The 14,044-nt window shown below is 66.6% G+C and overlaps 1 protein-coding gene across 1 annotated transcript; it reads right to left on the bottom strand.

Annotated features, from left to right (window-relative positions):
- Window positions 1–233: 233 nt before the first annotated feature.
- Window positions 234–11,513, bottom strand: KLF16 (Kruppel like factor 16). The gene is made up of 2 exons (XM_017514498.2): window positions 10,959–11,513; window positions 234–2,545 (listed from the first exon to the last, which is right to left on the bottom strand). The coding sequence occupies exons 1-2, from the start codon at window positions 11,413–11,415 to the stop codon at window positions 2,244–2,246; spliced, it is 759 nt and encodes a 252-aa protein (XP_017369987.1). The 5' UTR covers window positions 11,416–11,513; the 3' UTR covers window positions 234–2,243.
- Between the last annotated feature and the right edge of the window lie 2,531 nt (window positions 11,514–14,044).

Below are 14,044 nucleotides of genomic sequence, written 5' to 3'. Positions count from 1 at the left end.
CCCCGGGGCTTAGGGCTGGGGGGGGTGTATTTTGTGTCTTGGCCAGAGGGGCCTGACCAAGACCCCCTTCACTGGTCCGCTGCCTCAGTTTCCCCACGAGGTGGACGAACTTGGGGCCACACTGGTGGGTGAGACAGAGGGGTTAAGAGCATGCTCACACGCTGGGGGCTGCCTGGGAGACAGACCACGACCACACACACACACACACACACACACACACACACAGTGGAGTAAGGTTTAAAAAAGGGCTTGTTTAATTAATTAAATACAAGGATGAGCCCAGGCAGGGCGGAGGAGGGGCGCCACCCACAGAAAGCACACGTCCCTTGAAGCCACCTCCCCCGCAAAGGCAGGAACCAGGTCCCAGTGACTCCTGGGGGCGTGGAGGAGTGGATACAGGTGTCTCCAGGCCCCTGGACACTGGAGAGGGCCCTGGGAACAGAGTTCTGGAACTCACAGCCCTACCAGACCCTGCTGCAGACAGGCCCCTGCCAGGGTGGGGCCCACCAAGACACACAAAGGAAAATGGGGCCCCAGTCCCCCACCCGCCCCCACAGACTAAGGCATCTCACTAACGCTGCCGGAGGAGGATTTGAGGAGGAGGATTTGAGGCCAGGGACCGAGGCCGTGGAGAGCTCCAGAAGAGCGTCCCCGCTTCCCTCCCCCCAGGCCCCCAGGCCCCCATCCCTGGATCCTGCCAGGCCGGGGCTGGGTCCCAGTGCACACCAGTGCCACCCAAAGGCCCCCTGTCCCCCAGCGAGAGGCAGGAAGGTTCTGGAACAAAAGGGGGAACCAAAAACCTCCCGCAGCCGATTTGGGGGATTCCACCTTTCTGGGTCTCGGACGTGAAACCTGGGACCCTTCTCATTCCAGGCTGGAGTCGTCAATACCCCCTAAGAGGAAATGCAACCCAGGCCACAGCAGGACGACCCCTGGCAAGGACATGAAGGTGGCCCCCGAGGGACAAGTCCCCACCCCACCCAAGTTCAGCTCAGAGACCCCCCCCACCCACTCACGCCCCCCTGAGGATGCCGGACCACCCACGGGGGCCCAGAAGAAAGAAATCCGTGCCTGAAAAAATATTCTACCCGGTGCAAAAAAAAACGAGCTACCCCAGGGGGCTGCACAGCCAGCCCTCTGCTTCCAGTCCACGAGGAAGACCTCGACCATGGGCCAGGGCCCACCTCTTCCAGGCACCCAGGAGAGGGAGGGGACGTCGGGGGAGCGGGGCCAAGCCCAGGAGGGCAACCCCGGGGGGCATGGGCTCTACAGCCCCACCTGCAGGCCAGGGAGGGCAGTGCGGCCCAACGCTGCAGGCCTCGGAAAAGGACAATTGATTGTCACATCATGCTGCAAAGCCCAAAGCTGGCGGCAGGGACAGGAGGGCCAGGCCCGGTGCCAGCCTCCCCTGCAGCCTAACACCCACCCACCCACCCAGACAGGGGAGCCGGGGCCCCAACCCCAAGGAGAGAGGGAAAATAAATAACTGGCATTCCCTCCGGACCCCGATGTCCGCCTCCCTCCCCTAGTGAGTCAAATGTTCTTTGGAAGAACCCAGAGTCCCCCTTCCCCCCATCCCAGATCTCAGAAGCAAGACCTGGAGCCCCTCTGGGCATCCTAACGCCTCCCAATCCCAGCTCTACCCCCGAGGTCTAGGGGGCCGGGCAGCCCCTACCGTGGGCAGAACCCGTGGACACCTGAGATAGAGTACCCGAGTGGGGAGCGGCCGGGCAGCACCCCTGTTTCCCTGAACTACTCCCATGGCTTTCGGTAGGGTGGGGTGGGGTGGGGAGAGGCAGGGGCTGTGTCAACCCCCGGCTCCTGTATGGCTGTCTGCACACTTCATCCCAACCTGCAGGGACAGGGCAGGGGTACCTTCCCTGGGTCAGCTCCCAGAAGCCCACTCTACCCCCAAACCCCACCCCGGGAGGGGGGCAGCAAGGGGTGGTGGAGAGGAGAGGGGAGGACCTCCTGGCTGCCCCCGGGGACCCACTGCACAGATGGGAAGAAAGTTAGTATCATGGCTATTTACAGACACAAGCCCCGGTCACCCGTCCTGAGGGCCACCTCTGAAGTCAGGCAGCCCCAGGTCCAGTCTCAGGCCCCTCCTCGCTCTCTGGAGGGGGCAGGGGCATCTTCAGGGTTTGACCCCAGCTGGAAGGGACCAGGGCTCTCTGTGGGTCCTCACCATACCCCTGGACGGCAGAAGCATCCTGGCGGTCAGGGTGGGCTGGCCGAGGGCCCTACAGGCCAGCGGGGGCAGGGCTGGGCGCGGGGCTGGGCGCGGGGCTCCCGGCCAGGCTGCAGGGCAGCGAGTCGCTGGGCGAGGTGCTGCGGGCACCCGGGCGCCGGAGCAGGTCCGGGTGGAAGCCAGGGTGGCGGCGGGCGTGCTTGGCCAGGTGGTCGCTGCGAGTGAAGCGCTTGGAACACAGGGGGCAGGAGAAGCGCTTCTCGCCGGTGTGCGTCCGGTGGTGGCGGGCCAGCTCGTCGGAGCGGGCAAACTTCTTGTCGCAGCCCTGCCAGTCGCAAGCAAAAGGGCGTTCCCCTGGACAGAGAGGCAGAGACAGACAGCGGTCAGTGTAGGGGGCGGGGGGGGGTGCAAACATTCCAGCAGATCCCAAAGGGTGGTGGGCATTTGTCCCTAGAGGCTGAGTGCTGGGTGTCAATTTAAAACATGGAAAAGTGCAGAGTGCACAACGCCTACCCACCCTCCAGTGGCCCCACACGAGACCCCAATGAGCCACGCTCTCATTTCCTGCAAGCTCTTAGAACCCAGAATCTGCTAGCTGTAAGGAAAACCTACAGACCCCCAAGGCTGAAGCCCCTAGGCCCGCCAGCCTCTGGCCCCAGGCAGGACGTGGCAGGGATGAGCGAGGCCCTCCCTGGGTCTGTCCCAGGCACAGCCAGGCTCAGGACGAAGGCCGTTTTTGCAGCAGCGCAGGGGTCAGGCTGGCCCTCCCCCTCCTGAGGGACATTCAGGGGCCTCTGTGTGTGCATGACCCCAACCACTACCCCCCTTTTCCAAATGACACCTGGGGTGCAAAGACTGGGTTAAGGGGGGCACCACCACGCAGCTTGCCTAACTCTCCTGGCCCCTCCGCGAGGAGGGGGACGTGGGAGAAACCCGCACGCACAGCCAGTCTTGGCCCCGGCTCTCCGGGTGGGGTCAGAGGGAAGGCCAAGGCAGGCAGGGTAACCCACAGGGACGGGAGGGGGAGGGGAGGGGCCCCCCGGGAAGGGGCGGGGCCCGGCAGGCTGCACTCGCCCGCCCCACAGGACAGATGGCGCTGGGCAGGGGCGGGCCACCACCCGGCCACTTCCTCCACAGTCCCCTCCCACCGCCAAGGCCGGGCCTCGCCCATCCTGCCCCCAACCTGCCGTCGCCATCCCGGCCTGCCCGTGTGCCTCCACCCCGTGTGGGTCTCTGCTCCAGAACTGTGCCACCCCAACCCCTTTGAGCCGAGCCTGACGCCCACAGCGTGTGACATCCATGATGTCAGCGTCTCCCCGGCAGACAGGGGTCTCCAATGACCGGGGAAGGACAGGTCAGTCCACCCAGGCCCCAGAGCAGGACAAAGGGCCTGGCACCCCTGAAGCCTGTACCCTTTTGAGCAGGTCCCCGGGACCCTGGCATCCCTGGAGGCTGATGCCCCAACATTCCAGGGTTTTGCAGGGTGGTCTGTGTGGATGGAGACTGCTCGAGCCCCTCTTGGCACTGGCTGGAGCCCTGAGTACCAACTACCCTGGGTCGCCCCAAGGCCTATCCTCAGGGGAGCCACAGCAGGACCAGGGCAGCCAGGAGGGTGGTCACCCACTGGGTCACACACTGGGCAGCCCACACTGGCACTGGCCACTGCTCAGGCCCTGGGAGCACTCCCACTGTCAGTGGACAACTGCAGCCAGGCCGAACGTGGTGGCTCACGCCTGTAATCCCAGCACTTTGGGAGGCCGAGGTGGCTGGATCAGCTGAGGTCAGGAGTTCGAGACCAGCCTGACCAACATGAAGAAACCCCGTCTCTACTAAAAATACAAAATTAACTGAGCATGGTGGCACATGCTTCTAATCACAGATACTCAGGAGGCTGAGGCAAGAGAATCGCTTGGACCCGGGAGGTGCCAGTGGCAGTGAGCCAAGATTGCACCACTACACTCCAGCCTGGGCCACAAGAGCAAAACTCCTCCTAAAAAAAAAAAAAAAAAAGCCTGCAGCCACCCAGGCCCCTAGAAAAAACCAAAGCAGGGACCATGGTGAGGGGGTCCCGAGGTGACCAGCGCCAGTGAGAGGGACATGGCCACGCTCAGGGTGACCCGGTGACATATCTGCTCTAAGAAGATCAGGGGCTGCCCTGGGGAGCCCAGCTGAGGATGGGGACAGGAGGGTGAGGGGTCCGCTCACTGAGGGGCACCAGCGATCACCCATGACCCAGGAAGGGCTGGAAAAAAAAAGCTTCCTTTCTCCCCATCCCATCCCTCCTTCCTGCCACACCCTGACACCCTCAGAAAAACAAAAGACGACAATCAGAGACCAGCAGCCCCTACCCCCAAGAGGTGGTGAATCCAGGAAGCTGGAGAAGAGAGCAACTGTCCCCAAGACCAGCAGTGGCCCCAAATCCCTGGGGCTGCCTGCTCCACACCCCAAGCCACCCCCAAGCAACCCAGGATACAGACAGCAGCAGCTAGGGTCGGGGGTCCCCCCGCAGGGGGCCATCTAGACCAAACAAGAGGCGCAGAGCAGTCCTGGGAAGGACCCCACGCCCACCTCAACCCCACTGGGCCCTGCCAGCTCCCAAGGCCTCAGTCTGGGAAGGGGGTCTGGCTGTGAGAGCGCGGCTAAGGCAGACCATGGGACGGGGGCACGCGCCCCTCCAGGGGCCACACCGCCGTGTCGCCATCTTGCAAGGCACAGGCGGGGAAGCGAAGGCGGCACATCCCACGGCTGGGTGCCCGGCAGTCAGTTAGTTCACTTCCCCTTTCGGGGCGGCGGGGCTGGTCCCCGCCCCCTCTCCCTCAGTTCCACTTTGCGAGGAGCAGGTTGCCAGGGGGGCGAGCGGGGCAGGGCGCGCGCAGCCGCTGGGAACACAGCTGCCGCACGTAGCTCGGCGGCGGCGGGGACATCCGCAGCCCCAGCCGGCCCCACTCACGTGGTCCCGCTCCCGCCGGGGCCAGGGGGCCCGGGCCAGGGTCGCCTAGCCGGCCTGAGCTCCTGCCAGCCCCGCGTGCTCGGAGGCTGGGGCGCACACGTGCGCACGTGGGTGGCGGGGTAGGGGGTGCGCGGGCTACCCGCCCCCGCCGCGCTGGGCGAAGAGCATCTGCGAAATGCCAGGCCCTGCCACCCTCTCACACAATCCGCTGGCAGGGAGGAGGGTGGGGTGAACCTTTGGGGGCCCAGCGTGCGCTGGCTCCCAGCCGGCCGGACCCCCAGCGGCACAGCCACCCGGCTGCTCCGCGCTACCTGTCTGGGAAGCGGCGCCGGTGGATGCGGTGGGTGGGGACAACGCGGGAGGGCAGTGTGGGCGGGGCCACGGTGGACTTGACCCTCTGACTCAGGCTGGGCCCGGGTGAACTCGGGACAGCCTCGGAAACAGGCAGGTTCAGAAAAATGGAGGCCAGGAAGTCCTGGAAACCTGGCCTGGCCCCCCTGAGCCGGCAGAGGCGGCGCCTGGAGACGGGTCTGCTCCCTGGGCCCAGGTTCCCACCGGGAAGCCTCACCTCCTGAGCTTGTCTGGGGGCGTGAGGTGGGGAGGGGAGCTGCGGCCGGCCGCCTGCCAGGGCCCTCAGGTCCACCTAACAGGTGGGGTCGGCTCTGCAGGGGAGGGCGCAGGTGGGGAAGCTCAGCCCCAGCTGCAAAGCAAGCATCCGAGGAGAGCCAGGAAAGGCTGGGGCTGGGGGAGGGGAGGCCAGGGAGGGGCGGGGGCTCCTGAAGGTGACCCCTGAGCCGGTTCCACAGAACCTAGAGGGAGCTGCTTCTGGGAGACGCTGCAGAAGGCGGGGAACATGGGTGGTGAGGCCCCACCAGCCTAGGAAGTGGGGTCTTGAATACCATCTGGGCCATGGCAACCCCCACGCCCACTCCACCGCCAGCTCCCCCTGTCTTCCCACAGCCAAAGCTTCCTGCCTCCCCCATCCCCACTCCTCCAGCAGACTTCCCCTTTCCAAGCCCTCTGCTGTTCCCGCCAAATACTCAGGCAGCCATACCCCCCCCCCCCGTCAATCCCTCCCCTCCCCACGTGCCACCCGCCACCCAAATCCCATCGCCTTCGGGATCATCTAGACCCCACCCTGCCCCTCCCAGCTCACGCCCGGACTAGTGCAGCAGTCCGGCAGCTCCTGGGCCACCCAGACTCTGCTTGGCTCTCCAGAGCTCCGCCCTGGCCCAGGGTCAAACCCTATCCTGCCCGGAGCTCCTCTGAGCAGTACTGCTCCTCACAGTGGCCTGGCGTCCCTCACGTGTCCTCGGTCAGCTTCTCTATCCTTGTGCCAAGCGTCTAAAAACGTTTGCGTCTTGTGGGTGTAATGTATGTGCCCCGAACTCCAGTGGGAGCTGAAGGCAGGCACTTGTTCACAGCCGGGTCCCCAGCCATGCCCAGCACAGACCTGGCATACAGCAGGCGCTTAATGCGTATCTGTGCAAGGGGAGCATGCAGGCCTAGAGGATGAAGTTCCAGCAAGAGCGCTCGGCATCTCCAACTCCCCTGTCCTCCCCACCCCCACCGACCTGTCACTACCCCCTTCTGCATATAAGGAGGCTCACCCCAGGCCGGGACCTCCTGACCTCCCGCACCAGACTCTGAGTACCTGGGGGCTGGGGCTGGGGGGTGGTGGGGAGGGACAACTCCCTCAAGGGCCCTGGTGCCCCTGGAACCTCTGTTCCAGAACTGGCCTGAGCCAGGGCGGCCCCCCCAGCACGCCCGGGTGGTATCTGCATCCTCCCCACCGATCTGGGCTTTTATCAGAGAGCCTGGGTGGGGGGTGGTTATCGCCCCCCACAACCTTGGAGGAGCCCTGCCCCAAGCCGCCAGCTGGGGCACCTGCAGGCAGTTCCAGCTGCTCTCGGCACTCTGCCGGCTGGAGAGAGGGTGGGTGAGGGAGGGCAGTCCCTGGCCCCCTGCCCTCCACCCCGTGGCCTGGCACTGCCCCTCCCTGGCCTTCCACAGATAAGCTGCCAGTTCTCCCAAGCTCTGCCCACCAGCGCTGCCATCCCGACCCTACAGGAGCTCATAGTTCTGCCTGGGGGTGGAGGGGAGAATACAGGGTGGGGCATCGCTGCTTCCCTCTCGAGCCTCAGTTTCCCCACCCACCTGTCCTCCGGGGGCCCTAGGAGGCACCCAAGCACTGCGCTGCAGACCTCGTCCCGAGGGTCTCCCTCCACCCCATCTGCAGACAGCACACCTCACTCCCTCCCGAGTCTCACCCTGCCCTCCTCACCCCTCTCTGATCCTAATCCCTTCTCCATAAACGGATTTTCCTCTGCAAAGCCCAGCCTGCCTCGCTGCCGCCCCCAGCATCCCCACCCTGGGGATTAAATGCAGACCTTCACCTTCGAGAGGTGCCCCCTCCTCCCCAGCTCAAGTCCCGACCTCCAATTCCTGCCCGAGAACCAGCACGCCCTCTCTCTTCCATTCCCTGCCCCACCCAGCCCGGTGGGCCTCGGGCTGCCTCCTCCAGGAAGCGCTCTCCGCCATCACTCGCAACCCTGTTGCTCCCCCACCCCCCACCACACACACAGTTCCCTAAGTCGTGGGGCGCAGGGACTGGGATGCTTGCCGCTGACCTGCTGCGGGGGCACACCAAGACCCCTCTCAGATGCAAATAAACGGGACTTAGAGAGACAGTGGGGTACAACGGCCGAGGGGGGGGGGACCCTGCAGCCCCCTGCAACACCTGAGGACACTTGTGGTTGTCACGACTGGGAGGTGCTCCTGGTATGGAGTGGGTGGAGGCAGGGACGCTGCTCAGCACCCTGCAGTGCCCAGGACGGCCCCACCCCAGAAAACCATCAGGCCCCAAATGTCTCAGTAAGTAAGTGCGGAGGGGGAGAAGCCCTAGATGACCAGACCCCTTGCAGGTCTGAGCCCCGCTCCTGCGGAGGGCGTGGGCAAACCCTCCGGAGGCACAGGCTGACAAAGCGCTGGGCACTGGGACGCCGGGGGTGGGGAGGCCCCTCTGGGGATGCAGGGAGCAGACAGCCAGCCTCTCCTCCCGCCCCCGCCCCAACTCGCTGGCTCTCTCACTCTCCGTAACCATAGCAACGGCGTCAACATCTCCCACAGCTTCCAAAGTCCTTCCCCGCCCCACGCAGGGGAGAGAGAGAGCCGCCGAGCTGGGAGAGGGGCTGTGGGCCAGACCCAAGGGACGGGAGGAGCCGGCCTGTCCCCTGCTGCCCCCATGAAAAAAAATCCCACTGCTCCTCTGGCCGCCAGGCTCCCAGGGCCCAACCTGGCAAAGATGTTGGCAGCACGGTGCTTTGCACAGGCGGGGCTCCGCCTGTGTGCCTCAGTTGGCTTATCTGTAAAAATGTGTTCCCTTTACAGAGGAGAAGCACCCCAGGCAGGGGTGGATGGGGGTGGAACCCTCTTCCCAATGGCCCCCCAGAGCAGCCCTGCCGCTGCCATGACTGGGGTTCCTCTGATCTCTCTCGACCTCCACTCAGGGACGGCCCTGAATTGGGGCTCCCTCCCAAAAAAACACATGGCCTTCCTGTCCCCGAAAACCAGCTTAATAGCTGCCATCCTCTCCCTCCCCCATGGGGGCTGGAAAAAACCAAAGCACCTCTCACTAAGAGAGGCGGTTTACACAGACCCCTGGGCAGGCCTGGGGAGGCCTGGAAGAGGAGCCTGGACAGCCCCAAGTATCCTAAACCCTTTGGAGAGCGAACCCAAGGTGCCTGGGCCCAGGACTGCCCTCCCAGTACCCGAACTGAGATTGTAAAGGGGGCTTTGGGACGGGCACAGGCTGGCTCCCAAGGGGTGAGGGAGGGTGCCAAGAGACGCATGCTGCCCTCCCCCACCACGCAGGGTGGACAGTGGTGCGTCATCTGCACATCTGCACCACCTGAGATGCCAGCCTCTACCCCCCACGACTGTTTCTCACTGCGACCCCGGGACAGCAATACTGCCTTCCCAGGACTCTGAACCCACCCTACCCTCCCTGCTGGCTTAGGGACTACTGTCCCCACGGCCCGGGAGCCTAAGGAAGCACCCCTCGCCACTGTGCGAGGTGGCCATCCCGTCCACTTAACCCAGAATCCCTGAAGACCCAAATAGAGCTCTCAGGCCACACCATTTGGCATAGAAAGGATGACCTGGGCAGACAGGTGGGGGTCGCTTTGTCAACAGGCTCCCACTTCAGCCCCTCTCTTCAGATCGGCAAACTCATCCCCAGCGAGCCAGGGCATTCCTGGACCCCTGCCCACCGCTGCCTCGCTATCCTCACAGGCCTCAAAACGTCCCTCCCCTCGGAGATACACGGACCCCACTGCCCTCGGACAAAAGATGTAATATCCTCGGACCCCTCCGCCGAGGATGGTGGCTCCTCGCAGAAAACGCAGATCCCACCCAAGTCCGGTCCTGACGCCCTCGGTTCCTGTCTGTCTCCAGGTGGGCAGAGCCTCCAGGCCCCGGGCACCAGGACAGGGACTGAGCCAGGGGTGTAAAGAGAGAACACACCACCGCCCCCACCCACCCTCCTGCTCTCCAGCCTCAGGCGTCCCAGCTCGGCTCCCCACACCCCAAGGATGGACCCTCAGCTCTTCCACCAGGCATTCGAGGCCCCTGCTCGGCTCAGCCCCACCACCTGGACAGCCCGCTTCCCTGCGGCTGCTCCTCGCGTCCCTCCAATCCGAGCCCACGGACCCAGCCCCCTGGAGTGTCCGGCCGCCCAAAGCGGCCCCCGCTACGACTGTGAAATACAGAGAGCATCGCACTCTTGATCGAAATGAGAAAATCGAGACTCAGATCGGGTAGAGGTCCTCTGCTTGGCGGCAGGGCCAGAACGCCAAGCCCAGGTGCAGCCCCACAGCCTCCCCCCGGTTCCCTACCCTCCCCGGAAGGGACAAGCACCTCGAACGCCCAAACCCGGGAGGGCCATCAAGGCCGACCGTCCCCTGTCATCCAGTCCAAACTTCCAGTCCAGAAGGTGGAACCCAAGGAGGGGACAGAGTGAAAAAATATGGCCAGGCTCACTCGGCTGCCGGTTCCCCTGGCCGCCCCCGGGGCTGCGCTAGGAGGGGCGTTGGTGTAGCCGGAGCGCTCCCCGCTCCAACCCTGCGCACCATCCCGCCAGACAGGGGTGAACAGATACGCCGGGGAAATACACGCAGCGTGGACCCGAGTCCCTCGAGGGGTCCTGTAAAGTCTCCCCGCCCCGGACTCAGGCCCACAGTCCCAGCCGCGCCTCCCCCTCGTTAAAATACAGAGAACACAGAGAAAACGTGCCGGGCTCCCCCATCCTGGCCCCGCGCCAGGAGCTCTGCCGACCTCTGGGGAGAATCCGCGAGGCCACCCCGGAGGCAGCGACGCGGTTCCTCCTCCATTTTCACAGATAAGGAAACTGAGGCTGGGGGAGGGGGAGGACCCAGAACCTCAGGGCCGGATGCTGCAACCACAGCGCCCACCGCCCAGACCAGAACGCAAAAGAAAAAAAAAAAAAACGGAACAAGGCGCAGAGACGGGGAGAGGTGGTCTGCATAGGAGTCTCGCTCCCGCCCGCGGACCCCACTGGGCCCCCGGAGCCCCAGCCACGGCCGCCGGGGCGGCCATCCGCTCGCCGCCCGACCGCGTGGCCGCCACGCCCCCCGCGCGCGCCCCACCCACCGAGGCCCCGCCCTGCCGGCCGGCGCGGCGGCGGCCCGGGCGCGCCCCCCTCCCCGCCCCCCACGCGCCACGCAGTTTCGGGGTCCCGGCGGGGGAGGGGGCTCGGGCGGCCACCCCCGCCCGGGCCGGGATCGCTGCTGCGCTCACCTGTGTGCGTCCGCAGGTGCGACTTTAGGTGCGAGGACTTGTAGTAGGCTTTGGCGCAGTCCGGGAAGGGACAGCGGTGGCTCTTGGCGGCGGCGGAGGGCGCGGCGCCGGGGGCGCGGCCCGAGGACGGGGACGAGGCGGCGGAGGAGGAGGAGGCGGGCGAGGCGCCCCCCGGGGCGGCTCCCGGCCCGCCGCGCAGGTCGGCCAGGATGCTGGCGGCCAGCAGGTGGGGCGCCGCGGCGGCGCCGGGGCCCGGGCCGGGGACGGCGGGGGGCGGCGGGGGCAGCCCCGGGGTCCCCGGCGAGGCGGCCTCGCGGCGCGCCGCGAGCACATCCAGGCCGGCGGCTGGGCCCGCGCCCTCGGGGCCGGGCCGCCCGCGGTGCACCACGGCACCCGAGGAGATGGCCATGAGCACGTCGGCAGCGAAGTAATCCACGCACGCCACGGCCGCCGACATGCCGGGCAAGGGCGCGGGGCACGGCGGGCAGAGAGGAGGCGGCGGGAGCGGCGCCCGTCCGGCCGGCGGCGGCTGCTCGAGTGCGGGAGGCGGAGGAGGAGGAGGAGGAGGAGGAGGAGGCCCGGCGCGCGCCGCCGCCGCCGCCCGCGCTCGGCCTGCCCCGCCCCGCCTGACGCGCCCTGACGCACCGGAGCCCGCGGGGGCGGCCACAGCCCGCCCCGCCCGGAGGACGCCCCCTCGGGGCGCCGCAGCCACGCCCCCCGCCCGGCGCGCCCTCCACCACTCTCCGAGGCGCGCGCGGCCCCCGGAGGCGGGGCTCGGACCGGAGGAACCCGCCCCCGGCGCGCCCACTCCGGTCTCCGGGAGCGCCCAGCGTCTTAGGCCGGGAGCGCGTCCTCTCCGCGCTGGGGAGCAAGGCCGGGGAGCCCCGCCCCCTCCCGGCGCGCCCCACTCCAGTGCGCGCCCCCGTACCTTTCCCTGGGGCAACACCCCCACAAGCCGGGGCGGGAGGTCAAGGACCCCGCCCCCTCTCCGGCACGCCCCTCCTTCCCAGAGCGCGCCCCGCCCCATCCCGGCACGCCCCTCCCTCCAGAACGCGCCCCGCCTCCTCTCTGGCGCGCCCACCCCACGCCGGGGCGCGCGGCCGGCGGGAGCCCGCCCCCTCCCCGGATGCTTCCACCCCGGCCCCGGGCGCGCCCCCGTTCGCGATGGAGGAGGGCTCCGATCCCCACGTGGCCGGGGTGGGGGGGGTGCGGAAGCGGCCAGCCCCGCCCCCAAGCCACGTGCGCGACCCTTCCCCCCCTTCTCCCGGCCTGCCTGCTTTGACCCCACACCAAGGCAGCTGCTGGAGCTCTTCTCTGGGGTTCCTTCTCGCCGCTCACGGAGCCCCTGGGGACCACCGGCTTAGGCACCCGGTATCCCGCGGCGGGCCCGCGAGGGTGGGGCAAGCTTGCGTTGGTTCCTCTTTGCACCCAGTTCCGGAGCTACTGGAGCGCAGCCCACTGGGGGTGGGGAGCGCCGTGTGGGTCCAAGAGGGTCGGGGTACGGGGACGGAGGAGGGGCCGAACGCAAAGGAAGGGCTGGGCTGGGCTGGGGGCGCCTAAGCGGGGAAGATGTTCCCTGCCCTGCTGGGACACTGGGTCCGGCGCTCCGCTTTCCAGTCCCAGGCATCGATCCTTAGGGCTCGGACGGGAAAACTGAGGCCAGGTATTGAGGCCTCCCGGCCGCGAGGACGTTCGGGCCAAGTTAAATATCGGCCTGGACGCAGGGGACGCGGATGGCCCAGCTCACAGGCCCAAGGTGGCGGGGGCGCAGAAGCTGGGCGGCCCCCCTGGGTCGCGACCGCGCTCCCGCCTCTTTCCAGCTCCGGCGGGGCGGCGGGGACAGCGCAGTGGCCGCAGCGGCCTCCAGGGGGCGGAGCTGCTTTGGCCTGCGGCGACCTCCTATTCTGGGCTGGGCATGGACAGAGGCCCTAACCCGATTCCCGGCTTCTCTAGGCCCATCCTTCCCACCTGCAACCCCAGCTGACGCCCTGAGGCTGACCACTGTCCCCTGGATCGCCCGTACCGCACCTGGGCTCAACCAAGCTTGGTGAAGCCAGCTGAGCCCTCCCGGCCCCAGTCAGCCCACTGGACCTGGCTGCACAGAGCCGAGCCCAGAGAGGAAGCTCAGCCAGTGAGGGAGGGCACAGGGTGTATGCACGCACACCTGCCCCTCTCCTAGGCCTGGGCCCCAGAACCCTCTCTGCACCCCCTCCATGTGTGGGCACGCGGCGGGTGCTGGGGGTCACCGTTCCTGCTCCTACTGGGCCCCTGGTGTCTTTGAACCTCTAGGACGGTGGGCCACCTGAGCAGGTCCCCCAGCCTCCCACTGTCTCAGCAGCCCCTAGGGGCCTGGGACCCAGCGTTGAGGCCTCAGGGGTCACACCCAAGCACCTGTCTTCCGTTGATGTTTCCTGGCTTAGAGCAGAACCAACCAGCCCTGCCCTCGAAGGGCTTACAGTTGCGACTGGGAGCCTAATGATGGGATGGGCAGGGGTGAGCCGCCCCGAGGGTGGGCCACGTGGCCCCAGGCAGGGCCTTCTCTGTGAGACCCCGACGTCTGCCCATTCCAGCCATCATCAGGGTTTCAAGTGAGTGGCCTCATCTGCAGGTCATGCCAGCCACTCCATAGGCAGGAGACCCCAGGTGGGGAGCACACAGCCCACACCCCACCCCTGAGGTTTCTGTTCACATCCCTAAGCCCCAGGAACACTCGGGCAACGCATGGGGCCTGCAATGAACATGGACAGCCCCTGCCTCCAGCCTGACAGCAGCAAGGGGCACTGCGCTCTGCCCGCTCTTCCTTACTCTCCTATGACCCTGTGTCTCCACCAGGCACAGTGGCTCATGCCTGGAATGCCAGCACTTTGAGAGACCAGGGTAGGAGAATCACTTGAAGCTAGGAGTTCAAGACCAGCCGGGGCAACAGAGTGAGACCCCGACTCTCCACCTGTTCTCTACTAAAAATACAGAAAGAACAATTAGCCGGGTGAGGTGGTGAGCACCTGTAGTCCCAGCTACTCAGGAGGCTGAAGCAGGAGAATCGCCTGAACCTGGGAGGGAGAGGTTGCAGTGAGTCAAGATCCCAA

Source organism: Cebus imitator, unplaced genomic scaffold, assembly GCF_001604975.1.
Source record: "Cebus imitator isolate Cc_AM_T3 unplaced genomic scaffold, Cebus_imitator-1.0 Scaffold524, whole genome shotgun sequence".
Classification (NCBI taxonomy): Eukaryota; Metazoa; Chordata; class Mammalia; order Primates; family Cebidae; genus Cebus; species Cebus imitator.
This window is presented reverse-complemented; position numbering and strand designations above follow the sequence as displayed.

Excerpts from the sequence above, each read along its gene's own strand:
- KLF16 (XM_017514498.2), bottom strand. The coding sequence starts at position 11,415 with ATGTCGGCGGCCGTGGCGTGCGTGGATTACTTCGCTGCCGACGTGCTC. Across the intron at positions 2,546-10,958 it reads GCACCTGCGGACGCACACAG|GGGAACGCCCTTTTGCTTGC; the intron begins GTGAGCGCAGCA and ends CTCTCTGTCCAG.